Below are 18,976 nucleotides of genomic sequence, written 5' to 3'. Positions count from 1 at the left end.
TTCGTGGTGTTTTGAGCTTCCTGGCCAGGCTGGTGATGTGCTCCCTGCTCCAACACTCTGCTAAATACACCCTGAGCAGCCTTGGTGCCGAGATGGTGAATAAACCTTAGAAAATAACCTTTAATCCTGGCAAGAGCTTTTCTTTTTCTCACCCGGTGCTTGAGCATGGGCCCGGGGAGAAGGAGCTGAGCTGGTTTGCCTAATTTCTCCATCCCTACCTGCTGAAGGGGGCCGGTGACGCGCACCTCCTTGGGGACGGCTCTGCGGGGCTTGGTTCGTTGCCATCTGGAAAGTGCTGTTGGAGGGCCAAGTATTACGGCTTTGCGAGGAATTTTAATGTATCTGTGTTTATTGCGAGTGTGATCCATTAGTAATGTATGCCCGGCCAGACAGAAAGACAGACAGTACGGTCCTGCTCCCACCAAAGCCCGCGGGAAGCCTGCAGTAAACCCATAGAAGGAAATACCACCGATGCTTTTCCAGAAGGAGGGAAGCATTTTGTGTTTGAATGGAAGCCAGAGGTGCTGTGTCTGGCAGCGGGGGATCCAGGCTACCGTGCTGGCTGGGAAACGAGCCTTTGGCTTTTGCTGGGGGAAACAGGAGAGCAGAAACTTGAGGTCCCCGCTTGCGTGGTCACCACGACAGCAGGACCTTCTGCTGGTGTCCACATCCCGCCTGTGCCATGACCCGTGGCTTCCCCTGCTTTGGGGAGTGAATTTTGATGTGACTGAGCTGTTAATCAAAGGGCCAGAAGTTTGTGTGGTGACCGCTGCCATCTTCGTGCTAAAAAACCCTAAAAACAAAACATTGGCTGCCTGCTTCCCCGCGACCATCTACATCCCGGCCGGCCACTCTGTCGCAAACCCAGCTGTTGTTAGACGCGTTGCCTAAACGGGCAGATGTCACGTTGCTCAATGCGATGAAGATTTGCACGTCTGGTTATTAACGGATAAGATTGTCAGGCTCGCACGCAGCGCGCAAGCTGGAATATGTAACCCCTGTGGTTTTCAACTGTACTTATCGAGGGTGGGGGCCGGCTGTCCGAGCAGGGTGTTTCCTCTAATCGCAGGCTTCACATGCCAATGTCTCGCAGATAGACGGGGGCAAAGGCTCCTCTTGTACATAACAGTTACTTTCGCCAGGCTCAGGAAGAAGAGTCATCTAAGGCAAGGCTGGAAAGTTCAAAAGAAGTGTTTTGCTCAGAAAAAAAGAGAAGATGGGTAAATACCACTGAGAAGGGGTAGCAGAACCACCCCCTGAATTTCCGTGCCCATTACCTTTAGCCATCCAAAGCCGAAGGAATCAACTCGCCCCTGTATTTCCCAGCAGTAACTTCAGCTCCAGATACACCTCCCCAAGTCGTTTGGAGGCTTCTGTTCATAGCAAAGTAACCTCCCCACTTCAGAGAGGGCTTTTTCACCCTCTGGACTTTTATTTTTTAATAAAAAAGTCCACACAAGTGCTTTGTTTTGAGGAGTGGGACTGTCCCCAACGGGGCTGGCGCTGGGCTTGTCCCCAGCAAGTGGCACCTATCGTCCGCCCTGGGCCTTGGAGCAGCGCAGGCAGCTCTCTGGGCTTTATTTAACGGCATCCCTTCCACTCATTAGCCTCCATGATAAACATGGCGTTTGGGAGGGGATTTTCGGTGGGGCGGTGAATGGGGAGGCCAGACACCATTGTCTGGCAGGAATGCGCGTCCCGGGGCTCCGAAATCGTCACAGCCCCGGCTCCCCCTCCTTCCCGGGACTTCCTCCTCCAGCCGGGGTTTTGTTTTGGGAACAAGTGTTGGTCAAACACGCTTTTGTTCACGGCCAGTCGCTTGGCACGCAGCAGCACTTCTGGCGGGGGACAACGAGAAGGCTGTGCTAGCGGCTGACGGGGCAGCTGTGGCGGGACCGAGAGGGAATACTGATGGCAAGGGCCACCGGGCGGAGGCGAGGCAGGGAAGGGAAGGATGCTGCGGTCAGCTTGGGGATGCTGCCCTGCTCCCGCTCCTGGCCCCTCGTCAGCTCTGCCTCGGACCGCGGGTCCTGGCCAGAAAGGTGGCAAAAGTGTTTGTACTGGCATGGGTAAGGGGTTCTCCCAGGGAGAAGTAAACTATTTAGGGCAATAACAGAGTTTAAGAGGAATTGTGTAAGTGATAGTGACTTCTTCGTCAGCAGAAATGGAAGCAAAAGCTGTTCATAGATGACATTACTTTAATGACATTACATACGTATGTCCTTTCTTTCACATTTCCTGTAATCCTGTTATGGCATTGTCCCATTACCTCCAGCACTGTCATCTTTAAATGCTGTCAAATCTTAACTGGATTGCCAAGGGCATCGGAGAAGCGATGAGGTGAACCCGCTGGCAATTTCAGACATACCCTGCCTCCAGCCATCTCCCTCCCTGCCCCAGACGGGGTAAAACATGCGGGTGAAGCGATGGCTCAGGTGAATTTGCATCCTTTATGGAGCTGCTGCCCTTTGCAGCAGCATCCAGCTCCTTTTCCGTGACAGTAATGGTCATTTGCAAAGCGAGCTGAGCCCTGTGGACTCGACGTGCAATTAAGTGCAGCGTCTCGGTGTTAATTGTTATTAACGTTATTGCTCTTTTATTGTGTTATTACTAAAAAATGACGTGAGGCCAATTTCTTCCACTCCAACCACAAATGGCCGGCTGTGGTTTCTCAAAAGCAAGGCGAGATGTAGCTGCAGATGGGAAAATGGGAGGCTTAAAACTTCTGCCATTTACCCCCGGAGCTATTCAGCCCTCCCAAGCCTGAGGAGCGGGAAGTGGCAGCCAGTTTGAGCCAGCGGCCCTTATTGTCAGCCTGGCAGTGACTGCGATGGCGGGGAGCTCTGGGACAGGAGCTGCCACCTCGTTATCTCTGCGTGCAGCGCCGCGCTCCCGCGGCTCTGGGCCCCACCAGGGGCACCCACTGGACCTGGCTGCAGAGCACACACTGCCAGCAATCGACCTGAAAGGCTCACTTTGGCCAAAACACCATACCCAAGCCAGTGGCCAGGCGTGCACCGTGTCGATGCATCTTTTTGCTTGACTTTTAGCATGGCTGGGGGTGTTCAGCCCAAGAAGGCGGTGTCATCGTATGGCCATGCAGGATATGCCAGAGATTATTCGCTTAATCAGTCTAGGTTAGTGTTTTTTTTTTTTTTTTTTTTTGTTGCTGCTATCTGTTACTGGTATCTAAGTGCTGGCAGTTAAAACATTTAATTGCATTTCCCTCCAACAAAATGCTTATCTTGCAAAAAGATGGGCTTCTTTACAATCCGTTTGATACACTTAAAAACTCTTTTTCTCATTATGTTCCCTACCAACAACACAATTTTCATTCATCCTTTGAGGCCGGTCCTCTGCTGTTATCCTCCGCCGATCAGACCGCGAGTGGGCAACCTCTCTGAGCCCGACCTTCCCAAATGAGCGCCTTCCCCATCTGCAAGGGCTCTGTCCCTTCTGCATTGGTGAACAGTCACCTCTTGCTGCCTGTATTTTTTTAAGAGTTAGTGGGCATGATGCTTCCAGCCCTGGTCCTCCACAGGGTTTTTGGGAAGGACGGGGATCTGCTGTGGTAGAGCTCCTGAGCTGAACACGCTCTGTACATCGCTGCCCCCGCTGGCTTTTAAACCAGTACTTCTTTTGGGTGCTGGAGGAGAGGTTTTGTCTTCTTTCTGAATATCTTAATAACTGAAGATTTGAGTGTAAAAACACTAGCCAGACTCAGTTAACTGTGTTTTTTATCAGTCGTAGCTTGGCTTTTTTCCCCCCTATATGCACAGGAACCATTTATAGCAGAGGTGGGCCGAGTTTGCAACTTATTAATCTTGCACTCGCATGTGGGTTGAAAAGAGACACCATGCCTTTATCAAAAGCCAGGCTAGCACAAAAGCCTATGCAAAATCATCATCAAATCCTATTAGAGGTGGAAAATATCTCTTAGATCATCTCATTCATTTCCCTGCCAATGCTAGACTGTTTCTGAGAGTTAATTTTCTGGTGTCTGCTGCTGGCTCCCTGTGTGACTGTGGGTCTGTCATTTTGCCTTTGGGTTGTCACTGGGACTTGCACTGTTTGTCGTGTGGTTCCAAACAGAGCTTTCTCATTTTATTTGGTGCTTGCATATGAAAAAGAAAAAAAAAAAGATTTTATTTCAATTTGCATTTCTACTGCACTTTGTTGGAGAGTAATTTGAAGAAACAGCCATGGCCCTGGTCACCCACTTACTTGGTCACATTGGGAAATGCTGTGAGACGTCCCCAAAAATGGAGTCTTTCTGGAACCCCATGCAAAGGCTGATGGCAGCTGTTGCTGGTGAATGTTTCCGAAGCCTTGTTGTGGACACCATGGGGCATCTGACCAAACAGAGGGACAGCCTCTCTGGCTGGTGGCATGTCAGGTTTGCTCCATCCATCACACCCAGACAGCTCGTACCAACTAGTATTTTTCCTGCGTAATGTGTTAGTGGCTTCTACTCAGCTTCGTGGCTGCTGGCTCTCCACCTGGCACTACAGGGCAAGTGCTGCCCATTTTTCCTCGCCCATCTTCCCCGTGTTAGCAAGTTCTGGTGGTGACGGACAAAATTGCCCTCTGGATTCGTTGTTCTGCACATTGCCTGCCTTTATTATCCAGGCAGCAAGCGCCTGCAGGCACGCGCTCATGTGCACCAAGGGTCGGGGAGAGGGAAAAAATACGAAGACGGAAAGAAATACCATAAATAGGGATGCAGAGTGTTCACAGCCTGCTGTGGGATCGGGACTGGGGTTTCGAGATGAGCAGTTCGCTGTCTGCAAAGCACTTCCCTGTCTTATGAGCTTTGTGCTGGCATAGGCTTGGATAAACGGCTGCCCCGATGTCCCGGGCTGGATGTGCCATCCAGTCGGCAGGGGGAAAAGAAAATGAATAAATTGAAACTGGAGCTATTTATAGCATCAGGCGATGCAGATTTCATCAGCATTTTGTTTCAGCTGACGAAGCGTGCTGTGCGAGCACAGCAGCCTCACTCACAGCTTCCTGCCAGGGCTGGCGGCGGGGATTGCGTTCCCGAGGCTGGACACCACCGAGCACTGCCGAGAGTGACCCGCATGGGCAGAGGATCTCAGGGCTTCCTAATTAACTGAGGATCTGTAAATCAGAGCGCGGCTGCTTGACAAGCCCCCTCATATGCCGTAAGTGTCAGGGCTCAGCTGATCGCCGGGTCTAACAAGCGCCTGGTTTTTAGCAGCTGTCGGGAGACTCAGTCATCTCCTAATGGCTCGGAGTCAAAACATTGCAGTGCATTTTTCATCTCCTACCCTGAAATTTGTCTGCGTTGTTCCCTCCTCAAATATTTGGGTTCTTTTCTTTAATTTCAGGCCCTTGCCTTGCTGTGGCCCCTCTCCCTTAGCCCGGCAGCTCATTGTTTGCCTGTGCTGCTGTTACGCTGACACGATGCCGCAGGTCTTGGTGACACCACTCCTCACTTACACCACGGCAAATGAGACCAAAACCTCATTTTGTCTCCGTCTGCAGGGTAAGAGTTTAGACTGCCTGCTTTGGGCTGCTCAGAGATGCCCGGAAAGTGGTGAGGGAGCTTCCCCACTTGATGCAAATCCCACCACCAGCACCGAGACCCATACAGGCCATGCTCGGGGAGACAGCGGGATCAGCCCTGCGTAAGCAGCAATTGGCACTGGATAAATGGCATTCAGGAAGGTAGAGAGTTAATCGGCAACTCTTGAAGACTTCTCTGCACGTGTTTATGTTCAACTCCTTATCCCTAGCTTGGCAATTATTCATGTGAAATAGAATATAAATCCCGATGCCTAATTTTTCTTCTAAAAATTTCACAAAGTAATCAAATCCTGAAGTGCATATTCTCTTCCAGTGGTTTTATCAGTAAATCAAATTTTTATCATTTATCAGCAAAAGTTAGATTTAAGCATCCTCACTGTAATGTTTGAAAGATGAACATTTGTTTCAGTGGGTACTGTGCCAATCAATAATCTTCCAGCTTGACTCAGCTATCAATTATTGCCGCAATTATTTGTCTAGTTGGATATTTAAAATGTCATCAGAAAGAGATGATTACATATTCCAGAAAGCAAGGCACTGTATAATCAGATGAACTGAATCCAGTTAAATGTAGTGTGGTACTAACCTGTCCTTCAAAGCTGAATCCTGCAGCCGCAACTGAAACAACAGCTTTTTGCATTATTGTAAGGAAACAGATCTTAACCTTGGAAGAGTGTGTGTTATTGGGGTCGGGTAATACTCGGATAGAGGAGACCTTGCAAGCTGGGAAATTGAATCAGCCTTACTGACATAAAGGAGGGTTTTGGGGGGGAGGGCTGTTTTTGTTGGATTTCATCTGCAAATCTATAAATAAGAAAAACCACTCTTTATCTTCCTTTCTGTGAATTTAAACTCCTGAGCTTGAATCCCCAAATTTTCATATGCCCTTTTTGCATTCCTTGACGTGATGTATGTATGGTAAATACTCTCCGTGCCCTGGGAATGCAATAAAGCTGTAGCAATCCTTGCAAGTCTTACATCCTCCAACTCCAGATATTCTGAGTATTATATCATTTTCAACTTCAAGGATATCTCGACTATGGAGAGGAGACGGAATAAACCGGAGGAGACCAGACAACTTTACGACACCTTTTGGTCCTATTTGCAAAGCAGAGAAAAATTTTATTAATTCTACCAACAGTCGCTTGTGCAAGTTATAAAGCGAAATGTGGGGTCTGCTTCAGCACTTGCTGTGCTTGCAACTCCATGGTGACATTGAACTTGCTCAGGGACAGAATAAACCTTTGCCTTCTGAACCGGTGATTTGCAGCCAGAGGGGTTGTTCTGGGGGACCTGTGGTTCCCCTGACCCACTTTGTCAGGGTGGTTTGCTGCTGGCTAAATACCATTAATTTGGAAGTGAGAGGAAAGTGAGCCAAAGGGGAAGGCTGGTAGCCGAGGAGAGTCAAAGAGGATCCATTTTGGGAAGGAAAAGGTGCAAGAGGGCTCTCAAGGGGAACAGTCCCGGATCTTTGCTTTCCCTTCCCTGAATCTGAACTACAAGCCCTGTCCATACAGCAAACCCAGTGTGAAAAGTAAGTGAGCAGGGCAGCATTGCTCCGAGTGAGCATTTTACACTCACTGAGAAAAAACAGATTTGGCTGTTGTGGTGCCTCCTTGGCTTGCACATCTTCTGGTGCTTGTCCCCAACTGTGGGGTCCCCCTGGAAATGACATCCCCAAGGCCACCCCTCGGCTAGATAACCAGAAGATTTAACATTTGAAATGCAGCAAAAATACAACAAAGACAGAGGTGATGATGAGGTCTGATGGTGGAGCAGTGCCTCAGTGGCAGTGGTGGTGCCTCCTGCCTCGATGCTCCGGGCACTGCTGGGAATGACCTGCAGCAGTGTTTCAGCGTGGCCTTTCCTGTATTTGTTGTTTTGTTTTGTTTTGATTTAAAGAAACTTTTTGAAGCGTGCTCTGCCTTTTATTCAGGTTTAGTCATAGGGCTGTCGGAAGGGAAGAAAACAAGAAGAGGAAAAGGGAGCCAACGCAAAGTAGGAAAGGAAACAACTCATCATGTAGGTGTATGAAAGTGAATAAAATAATTTGGAGCCTCTCTGCAGCTATGTAATTACCTTGTATTTAAAGAGTGGATTATTAACCCGGTTGTCCCCGGCAGCCATCGGGGAAATGCGTAATTGCGGACCGTTGGAACGAGGCATTGTTTGCCCGAGAACCGGGCTGGGCTTTGAAAGGGCTTTGATGCCTGCAGCGGTCAGGGCTCAGGTGGGTCTCTTCCTCGGTGGGTCACTGGCCGGGCAGACCTTCCTGGCGTGCCTGGTGCTAGGCGTGTCCCGAGGAGCAGCTTCAGCAGGCAACATGGTGACCATGCCTCTCCTCTTTGAAAGTCCACTCAAAATCCGCATTTGCCCCAGAAAAGCTTCGGGGTTGGGATGGGGTGGCTCAGGAGAGGCGGGAGGGAAAGGCTGGGGAAGGTGGCTGCTTCGCTCATGGTGTTTTTAGACAAGGGAGATGGTATCAGGGAGGAGTGCCCCTTCCAGGTCTGGCTGCTCCCCGCAGCGCGCTGCTCAGGTGCCACCGCCCATGCTGGAAACTGCGCAGCCCCCTGGGTTGTGCTGAGGTCGGTCTGTTTCCTGCACCATCCGGATTTCTCCGTCGCTATAGCGTGTAGAGTGCATACGTGTGTGCAATCAGATCCTACCCGCTTGAGGGCTTGCTTTTACAGTTTCATTCAGAGCTGGATTTCAAGTCCAGCGTTGTTTTACTGCAGTTTTCTTCTGCTCCTGGTTAATGGAGACATGACAGATTTCCACCCCCCTGAAGTTTTAAAAAAGCACAAAATCAGTTGCAGCCTGATGGCTTACTTGCCAAATTGGAGCTCGAAGCAGTTTTTTTTGGTGGCCAAATTGTAATCGCCTTGAAAATGGTGACAGACACGGAGGTCAGGTGGGTGCTCCAGGCAGCAGTGCCGTGCTCCCATGGGTGCAGCACCCTGTGCCATCCATGTCATCCATGAAGTCTGTGCTTGTCCTGCAAGGAGCAGCTGTGCAGCTCCTGCCTTCCTCCCAGGATGAGGCTGCAGCAAGGCATCTGCTGCTGCGAGGAGCACGCCTCTCTCTCTGCTCCCCAACTCATCCCTCCCGCAGGGCCATGTCACTCCTGCTGCCATCTCCCGGGGCTTCAGGCTTCGAGTGTGCTGTGGGTGATGGCGCCTGGTTTCCTCTGACCATCCTGGTGGGGATGCTGATGGGTGGCTTTAAATAGCAATAGGTGCCTGCTGAAAATTCGGCTTTTGGAAAAAAAGATTAATTGCTGGAGGTCCTAGCCTGAATTCTAACTGTCTGAATGGCAAAGTGAGGGTGGCTGTAGCTTTGGTTTCATTACTGCTGTGGCTTTTTTAAGTTTGGGTAAAGTCACTGGCGTTTTGGCATGTCTCTTAGAAGGATGCGCAGTGAAACAATGGCGTTTTTGAGACTTGGTCTAGAAAATATTTAGCCAATTTTATTAAAATGATTTTTGGAAGCTTGAATTGGAAAAAAAATCTTTTCAGGAAGAAAACATAATTTTAAGATTTTTTTTCAGTAATTACTACTATACATTTAGTACAAAGTGATAGAGAAGACATGACAGAAAGGCTGGGACAGAACAAGTGGGGTCACTGAGGATCCCACAAAGCAAAGCATGTTTTAGATTTTGGACATTTTCACAACTCCCCAGTTCCAGGACCTGACATCAGCCCTGTCCATAAACAGTTCAGGCTTCATTTGCAGAACTTCTTTTTTTAAATGCACAACAGTAACAATGCTTCTCAATTCACAGACACCACCATGCCGTTTTCTGGGGAGTCTGGGGACATTGTCCCTTTTTTATGCAGCTTTATTAATCAGGACCATCAAGCTGGCTTCACTTCCCAATTTTGAAATCAGGAGAGTGGCTCTGGCCTAAAGCCGCTGTGCTAAAGGAGTGAAGCAGCCCCGGCTTTCCTTAAACACCACGATGCCAATATACACAGAGATAGCACTGGAAGTGATAAACAGAAGAGATTAGAAAGTACCCTCTAGTACATAAATGCAGCCACTGCTATTATTTATTAGCAGTATTCTAATTATTATGACAACAGCAGCGGCAATGCTGATAATAACAGTGCTAACAGCTACTTATAACCCGTTGATGACGGACCAGGTTAATACCGTGCCTTTCGCAATCTGGAGGACCGGGAGGAAGGATTAGTGCAATAAGGAAAAATCCGTTTGGCTGGTTCGTTTCCCATTCGTACTGATGCTGCTGACTACCAGGAAAAGGTGAGTCACGAGCCAGCGATATTTCTTGCTAAAGGGAGAAGTGGGCTGCTGCAGCCGGGAGTGGACCCACTTATCTCCCGTCCCTGCTGAGCTTCCTGTGTCCCAACGGCTCCACGGCGCTACTTTTCGGTTGAAGGAATTTCAACAGTACGGATTTCCAAAAACGAAAAAAAAAAAAAGAAAAAAGAAAAAAGAAGAGAGATTTGACAGGCCAGATGGAGGAGAACTGAGTCAAGCACAAGTGGTAACAATTAACTCCGTTTTTTCTTCCCCCCTTTAAATACCATAACAACACCAAATTTATCAGTCCAAAAATCAAGCAATCATTTGACATTAAAGCAGAATAAAGAAGTCCCTGGGTTTGGCTCAGGCTGTCTTCAGTAATTTTTTCGTGGCAAGCAGAAGAGAGGGAGGTGCTTGCTGCAGGTGCTCCAGTCGCCGTCAGCTTTCTGCATTTTGATGGCAAAAGGCACCGGCTATGTGCTCGGCAGGTGCGGGTCGCCCATGGGATACCCCTCGGCATTGCTTGCTGCACTGGGAAAGCACTGGGAAAACTGGGGTGTCCCTGCACAGCCAGTGGGATGCCCCAGGTGAGACACCAGTGGTGTTCATGGCTAGCTTCTTCCGCGGCACGCAGGCCTCTTCCGTGCCTGGGCTATGCAGTTGCATCAGGAGGATGCTGCCTGCATCGTTTCGGCTTTCCTCTTCCCCAAAGCACCCGTGTGTCCGGAGAGCAGCTTTTCTGGATCCAGCCCTGACTTTTGAGAAATGGAGGAAGCTCTTCCAAAGCACATTGGCACGCGAATGCAGATTATTCCATTACTCACTTGGCAATGGCTGAACTTGGATGCATTGCTCCAGATTTTTTTTTCTCCCTCCCAGCAGTGGCATCTAGCTGACAGCTTCTCCTCCCAGCTGGTCCCTTCCCCAGCTCCTTGTCTGGCTTCGCTGCTGGTGCTGCGGCCATGGGGCTCTGCCTCGTGCCCGGGGTGTCGCCTTGCTCGGCCGTGCGCATCCATGCAAAGCGTGGAGTTTGCTGGGTTGGTCTGTGAGCACAGTGAAGAAGAACCAGCTTTATTTTTTTTATTTTATTTAGAAAAGCCCCATAATGCTGACAGCAGACAGCTCTTCATGTTTTATTGAGTAATTGTGCCAACTGCCCTTAAAGGCACTCAAATGCCAATATCCATTCCAGTCATTTGTTAACATTTTTTCGGATCAGAAGCTAAATCTGTTGCTCGTGTGTTCCTGCTTAAATTACTTCTCGGGGGGGCACGGCAGGTAAGAGCTGTTCTGAAAGATTTTTTTTAGGCAGGAGCTGATACTCCAGAGGCACTACGTGGTGCCCCAGTGAAGAGTGGTGTGGTGTCACTGGCCGTTTGCTGGCTGGGGTGCCAAAGTGAATAAATCTGTAGTCGTGGATCGTGTTCACTGTGTGGGACCTGTCAGGATTAGTATCTGCCCTATGCTTGTATTTGGTACGGGGCATCTCCATGCAGTTCCCCCAGGGTTGAGCAACAGGGATTTTTTGGTGCAGGATTCGTGCATGGCATCAAGGCATCACCTCCCATGGTTCTGAGGGTTTTGTGCAAACCCACAAAGCGCTGTGAGCCAGATCCTCGACCCTGACACAACTGCAAGGAGAAGGGGGAATGGGGCTGCACCACAGCCCTGCCCTGCCCTCGGGGGTGCAGTTCCCCAATCTGAAGAAAATTGTCAGTAAAATTGACTGGGAGGAAAAATGTACATAGGAAAATGTGAATGGTCATTGGAAGCTGTTTTTATTTTGAGCAGGCCAGGGAGGTGCGGGCAACCTTGGCCAAAATCCCACCTCACCCTATTCAGTGGTGAGATGAGAACAGCAACTAGATATTAAAAAAAATCGATATATGACAACTTAAAAAATGGAAAATAGATAGCAATCAATCGCAGTGAGAAATCATGATGAGTAGAGACCTGATACAGGGAGCCTAAGATAACAAGGAAAACCTGTGCTGGCCCAGCCAGGGAGGATAAGAGAGCTTTGCAGGGTCCTGGAAATACTAGAGCTCCTAGAAGTTGCTCATGGCTGTTTTTAAGTGAAAGAAGCATCAAGATAGCAGTGTTTTAACCAATATTTTTACTGAAGAGATGGAAAGACGCAGTGTTACGTTTCTGTATCAATAGGCGGGTGATGGCGTTTTTTTCCATCTCATTTGCAGACAAGGAGGATTTTATACGAGGTCCAATGGAGATAAATATTTTTAAATTAAAAGGCCCTGACAACTTACCCCCCAGAATCCCTAAATGTTGGCAAGTGATGCTTGTTCTTAATAAAGCTTATGGACTGGGAAAACAGTGTCAATAGGTGTCTGGGGTAACCGGGGGAGCATTAGTAACACCTTGCCTATCTGTTCAGGACAAAATAATTGAAGAGCTGGCATAAGATTCAATTGATAAAGAATTAAAGGCTAGAAATATAATTCATGCCACTCAACTTAGATTTATGGAATATAGATCTTGTCAAATAAACCTGATTTCATTCTTCGAGATGACAAGTTTGGTTGATAAATGCAGATGAAATAGACTTTGCAAAGCGTTCGACTTGGTTCTGCGTGACATGGTGCATGGGGAAAATGAGCACCGTACATACAGACAGGGCGGCCAGCGCGTGGATTAGGAGCCCACCAGCAGATTTTGGGAAGCCAGGGCTCTGCTAGAGAAACCTCAGTGAGAGGGAATGGTCAGCAGGCACCAGCATGAGTTGTGACGGTGGTGAGCATTGTGTTGTGGAGGTGGAAATGGATGTGTAACTGCTGCTGATGAGTGTCATGGGTAAGGCGAAGATGAGTGTACAGGTAAATAGCAGTGGGGTTGTGGGGTGCTCTGGCAGGACTGCCGGGCTGGGTCTCCTGGGTGCTTATGGATATGACCTGGCCACCAACAGGGAATGGGGGTCGGGGTGCGGGACCCCAGGAGGAGGCAGCTCCCGGGGAGTGTTAGCACAGAGATGGCTCCTCGCAGCATGGTGCTGCTGTGAGGAGGGCGAGGCTGGTCTTCGAGTGAACCCTTGTGTTTGCAAAAGACTGTGCTTGTGTGGGGCTATGGGAAAGCCATGAAAATGACTCAAATTTTGGAAAATGAGGAGGGATAGGAAAGGGCTCAAGCTCTTTCTTTTGGATAAATTGATTTTGAAATGTGCCTTGGTTACTGGGTGCATCCTAGGTATGTGGGGGGTGCATCGTGTACCAAGGGGCTTTTCTATGCATCTCCAGAATACCCAAACAGAAAGGGAAGGAATAGGAGCTGGGGCTAGAGAAATTCAGGTAGACGCCAGAGAGCTGCAGCTGAGTGTGGCGAGTGGTGGAAACCACCTGTGGGTGCTCAGCCCCTCCTTGTCTTCTGATGTGGTTTGAATGGCTCTGATCTGGTTTGAGCAGCTGTCTTTGGGATTCCATGCTTCTAAAGGCAGCTGGCGGGGCTGGAGGAGGTTACGCTGTACCAAAGACCTTGTGGGGGGTCAGTGCAGGACATGGAGTCACGTAGCGCAGAAAAGGTCAGAGGATGGCAGCGGATGGTCCCTATGGACCTTGAAGTCCTCGAGTGCAAAGCAGCTGAGGATATGGGCAGGGGTGCTGGTGACCCTCTTTGCATTTAGATCTGGGGGATTCATATGAGTCTCTTGGAAACTGGTTGAAAGCCCCAGTGGTGTTGCAATGCTGCTTTGGCTAACATGTCCCATTGCGTTGCCCTGGTGGAAAGTGAGGCAAGCCATGAAATGAGCCTGGTGGGACCCTCTGCAGCTCTGTCCTTTGCTAGCACAGGATTACTTGAACCCACTGTTGCACTTTCCAAAAGCACCCTGCTGCTTCCTTTCCTCTCTGCCTTTGGGGTCCGCAACTCGCCCACTGGGATGCCTGAATTCTTTCTGGTCCTTGGTGGAGGAGTGTGTGTGAGCATGGAGGCTGGCCCGTAGCTAGGAGAAACCATCAGATCCCCAGTCTTTGGGTCCATTAACAGCCGGGCCTGCAGCCAGCACTTGGCGAGGTCCACTAGGACCTTGTGGGCACGACAGCCGGGCAGGAGGCCAGGAGCACCCCAAGCTGTTGGGTTTGTCGGGATGGCTTGGGCTGGCCATCTCGGCTTAATCCACCGAGGGGAGAGGCGCTCTGGGTTGGGAAGCACAAACCAGCTGGGAGATGCCGTGTTTTCCTGAAGACGGAGCTTCGAGGCGCAGCTACGCCTCTGCCCCCCGCCAGCCCCTCCACGGACGTCCCTGGGGAAGCGGCCATCTCCAGGAGCACAGCCCGGTGAAGAACGAGGGGCGGTGGGGTGGGACGAAGGGAAGGCGAAGCTCCTCAAAACCCCGCTTCGATGCCCCCATCACTCCTTGCTGGTAATGAGCGGATGATTGCCGTAATTCTTACCGTTTGGCAAGGCTGCATTAGACTGGAACGTATCTCTAGGTGGTGATATGGTCAGTCAATAGCCTTGGTAATTAATCAAGCACTAATAGACAAATTAGAAATTGTGTCTCTTCAGAGCAGGAGGTGGAGGCAGATAGCTGGTAGATTTTAACCATTTCGCTGCTTTATTTTATTGCCTACTTTTACGTTGCTCCCTTGAAGATGGTAGGTCACTTAAGATTAGGGAAGTTTTGTGCATAAACATTATGTTACATTTAAATTATTATCTTGATTACCAAACACGGACGGTGAATTCAAAACTTGTTTTTCAGGAAAGCAAATGAAGAATAATATTACATTTTACACTCCACTAAATCAATGTAGCCCTAATTTTGCCATGCAGGAAATCAATTCTAGTCTTTATAACGGTCGAAGATGTTATGAACAAAGTAATTTTGCAAATTATGGCAAGTAACACATTTATTGATGACTGTAGTTTAGGAATTTAGAATTTGTGAGCACTGTAATATAATAAGGCTGTACTGGCAGGAGCTGAGTGAAATACAGATTATATGGTGAAACTGTAATGCATCATTTGCTATTAGTGGACTGGTAATAATTACCAGTTTCAAAGCAGCTTTTTCCATGTAATCTTTAGTCTCAGTCGTAACAGCCCTTCTCATTGACATTATGATTACACTAGCTGCCCTTATGATCTAGAATATCTAGTTGATGGGAATACTAAAATGCGATAGTGAGCACTGTATGTTGTATCCTCATTATAAGATAAAATGCTATTTTCTCTGACCTAATACATAAAATAGAGAAGCGAGGTAGCATTACATTGTTAGCGCACCGCAGCCCCGGCGCGTGGCTTGTAGCATGTTGTTAAAAACTTCCACTTCATTATGGCAAAGCACGATGAAATTTTCACATTTAAGATTTTTTCCGAGCTCACAAATGAGCAGAGGAATGTGAAAGCCCAATTGAATTTTGCTCTAATTTCAACAGATTTAAGTATTTATCTGCACTCCCATGCCTGGCACATAGCGAGCGCCGCAATGCATTTTATTCAAACGCTGGCTTCAGTCGAAGGACGAGATGTTAAATATTATTCCAAGAGCTTTTAAAGCGACTAAAGTGTTAAACGCCTGCTATAGATGGTTGAGTCGCTTTTTACTCACTCAATTCAGATTGTCAGGCCAAATGTATAATAATAGAAGAACGGGGAGGCAGCGAGGGAGGCTGCGATGGGTCGCTATAGCCGGCGCTGCGGGCTGCCTGCCTGTCATATTCCCAAATCGTTATTCAGCTCATTGTATAATGAAAACACCCAGATGAAGCTTTTCTTCTTCTCCTCTCAAGTGAGATAGAAAACAAGACGGTTGCAGATAAAATTATGTTTTCTTTCCAAATCTGCCCCCCCCCCCCCCCCTTTTTTTTTTACGTTTTCCTTTTCTTCATATTGGGCAATTATGCAAAACCTAATTTGGCGAACTTGCATGTCATCTTACGCAGAGACCTACCTACAGTGGTTTGTCTGGAGCCAGGGCACCCCCCTGGGCACAGCTTGCTTGGGAAGACCGAGATATTTTTATTATTCAGCAAACCTCAGGAGTGTTGTTGGTGTTTTTTTTTTTTTTTTTTTAAAAATCACTACAATAGCAACTCTACAGAACTGCTAGGCAGGACTGGAAATTAATTTCTGTACTTGCCTTAGCTGTAGTTGCAGGTTACTGGCATTTAGCAAAAAAAGCATAAGGGGATGGAAGTGACTAACGCACAAAATTGCCAGAATCGATAGAAAAATGCACTCACCTTCGCCGTGCTCCCCACTACTCTTCCTGTGCATACGGCCCTCAGAAAGTTATTCATTTCTGTTGTTTTGCCGTGCATCGGAGGGGGCTGCCATTATTAGCCGGCTTTTTGTTTAGTTATTTATTAGTCAGTTGCTCTTTTATAATGTCCGTGTTATCTCCCAAAATAAATTATCACGAAACAGAGTTTGCTCGCTCCTTGCCAAAGCGCCATTCACCGTCCCCAGCCTCTTTTCAGCACGAGAGAGACGCGGCGGCTGCGGCGGGGCGGCCGGCCAGGCTCCCTGGCTGCGCTCCAGCCCTTTCCCCGCCTGGTCTGCCTCTTTCCGCACCATTCTTGCTCCCCGTCCCTCTCCCTGTCCCTTTCTGATTTTGGTTTCGCACGTGGGGAGCGGGGCAGAGCCTCCCCCAGCCCCGCACGCGTCCCTTTGCCCCTTCGGCCGTAGCCTTAAGCAGAAGGAGAGCTTAGGCGTGGAGGCGAGCTCTCAGCCACCGGTGGGCGATTAAACATTTACGCTGCTGTTGTGTTGTTTTGCAGGTAAAGACGAGCCCAGCAGCTACACGTGCACGACTTGTAAACAGCCTTTCAACAGCGCCTGGTTCCTCTTGCAGCACGCACAGAACACGCACGGCTTACGGATCTACCTAGAAAGCGAGCACGGCAGCCCCCTGACGCCACGGGTTGGTATCCCATCAGGACTAGGTGCAGAGTGCCCTTCCCAGCCACCTCTCCACGGGATTCACATTGCAGACAATAACCCTTTTAACCTGCTCAGAATACCTGGCTCGGTCTCGAGAGAGGCGTCGGGGCTGGGAGAAGGGCGATTCCCACCCACACCGCCCCTCTTTAGCCCTCCCCCGAGGCACCATTTGGATCCGCATCGCATAGAGCGCCTGGGTGCGGAAGAAATGGCTCTGGCCACCCATCACCCTAGTGCCTTCGACAGGGTGCTGCGACTGAACCCCATGGCGATGGAGCCGCCCGCTATGGATTTCTCCCGGCGGCTGCGGGAGCTGGCCGGCAACACCTCCAGCCCACCCCTGTCCCCGAGCCGGCCCAGCCCTATGCAAAGGCTGCTGCAGCCCTTCCAGCCCGGCAGCAAGCCCCCGTTCCTGGCCACGCCGCCCCTTCCTCCTCTGCAGTCCGCTCCTCCTCCCTCCCAGCCGCCCATGAAGTCCAAGTCGTGTGAGTTCTGCGGGAAGACCTTCAAGTTCCAGAGCAACTTGGTGGTCCACCGCCGGAGCCACACTGGGGAGAAGCCCTACAAGTGCAACCTGTGCGACCACGCCTGCACGCAGGCCAGCAAGCTGAAGCGCCACATGAAGACACACATGCACAAGTCGTCCCCCATGACGGTGAAGTCGGATGATGGGCTCTCCACCGCCAGTTCCCCCGAACCAGGCACCAGCGACCTGGTCGGCAGTGCCAGCAGCGCCCTCAAGTCGGTGGTGGCCAAGTTCAAGAGCGAGAATGACCCCAACATGATCCCCGAGAACGGGGATGAGGAGGAGGAGGAAGAGGAGGAGGAAGAGGAGGAGGAGGAGGAGGAAGAGGAGGAGGACTTGAACGAGAATGAGAGGCCGGACTACGGCTTCGGGATGAACCTGGAGGCGGCCCGCCATCATGAGAACAACTCCAGGGCCGGCGAGGAGAGCCGGTCGATGCCGGACGTCATGCAAGGTATGGTCCTCAGCTCCATGCAGCACTTCAGTGAGGCCTTCCATCAGGTGCTGGGGGAGAAGCACAAACGAGGCCACCTCTCCGAGGCCGAGGTGCACAGGGACACTTGCGACGAAGACTCGGTGGCCGGCGAGTCCGACCGCATCGACGACGGGGCAGTCAACGGCCGGGGCTGCTCCCCGGGGGAGTCTGCCTCAGGCGGCTTGTCCAAAAAGCTGCTGCTGGGTAGCCCCAGCTCCCTGAGCCCCTTCTCCAAACGCATCAAGCTGGAGAAGGAGTTCGACCTGCCTGCCGCCGCCATGCCCAACACCGAAAACGTTTACTCCCAGTGGCTGGCCGGCTACGCTGCCTCGCGGCAGCTGAAGGACCCCTTCCTCAGCTTCGGTGACTCCCGACAATCGCCCTTCGCCTCCTCCTCCGAGCACTCGTCGGAGAACGGCAGCCTGCGCTTCTCCACGCCGCCGGGCGAGCTGGATGGCGGCATCTCGGGCCGCAGCGGCACGGGAAGCGGAGGGAGCACCCCACATATTAGTGGCCCGGGCCCTGGCAGGCCCAGCTCAAAAGAGGGCAGACGCAGCGACACTTGTGAGTACTGTGGGAAAGTCTTCAAGAACTGTAGTAATCTCACTGTCCACAGACGGAGCCACACGGGCGAGCGGCCCTATAAGTGTGAGCTTTGCAACTACGCCTGCGCCCAGAGTAGCAAGCTCACCCGGCACATGAAAACACATGGTCAGGTGGGAAAGGACGTTTACAAATGCGAGATTTGTAAGATGCCTTTTAGCGTGTACAGTACCCTGGAGAAACACATGAAAAAATGGCACAGTGATCGAGTCTTGAATAATGAGATAAAAACTGAATAGAGGTATATTAATACTCCCCGTCCCCGCCCCATCTCCCTGTAGAGGTTTTCTAGTCCCTCGTGATTAAACTAATGGAAGCTAAGGATATTCAGAAAGTGCTTGTCACCAGCACACCTGTTTATTTTCTTTTTGTTCTCACCGTTTGAATGCATGATCTGTATCGGGGCAATACTATTGCATTTTACGCAAACTTTGAGCCTTTCTCTTGTGCAATAATTTACATGTTGTGTATGTTGTTTTTTTTTTATTTTGAATTAGACAGCATGTATGGTATGTTATGGCTATTTTTTAAATTGTCCCTGATTAGTTGCTGAGCAAACACGTCGCTGTTTCCAGTTCCGTTCGGAAAAAAAAAAAAAAAGAAAAAAAAAGAGGAAAAGAGAAAAGCGAAACAAAACAAAAACGAGAGCAAAC

At 49.9% G+C, this 18,976-nt stretch overlaps 1 protein-coding gene across 11 annotated transcripts in view; it reads left to right on the top strand.

The window, feature by feature from the left end:
- Nucleotides 1-18,976, top strand: part of BCL11A (BCL11 transcription factor A) — a 141,822-nt gene that overhangs the window by 117,027 nt on the left and 5,819 nt on the right. For 9 of the 11 annotated variants that reach the window (XR_014581871.1, XM_083829711.1, XM_083829710.1 and 6 more), the window contains one exon: nt 16,557-18,976. This exon is cut by the window's right edge. Coding sequence is in view for 10 of the 11 variants with exons in the window: in XM_083829711.1 (XP_083685837.1) it covers nt 16,557-18,562 (2,006 nt within the window). In the remaining variant the exon portion in view is untranslated. The remainder of the gene's footprint in view (nt 1-16,556) is intronic. The other 2 variants (XM_083829716.1, XM_083829709.1) reach the window with 2 other exon arrangements.

This window comes from Anser anser (assembly GCF_964211835.1).
Source record: "Anser anser genome assembly, chromosome: 3".
In the NCBI taxonomy this organism is placed as follows: Eukaryota; Metazoa; Chordata; class Aves; order Anseriformes; family Anatidae; genus Anser; species Anser anser.
The sequence above is the reverse complement of the archived record's forward strand: the minus strand, read 5'-3'. Positions and strand labels throughout refer to the sequence as shown.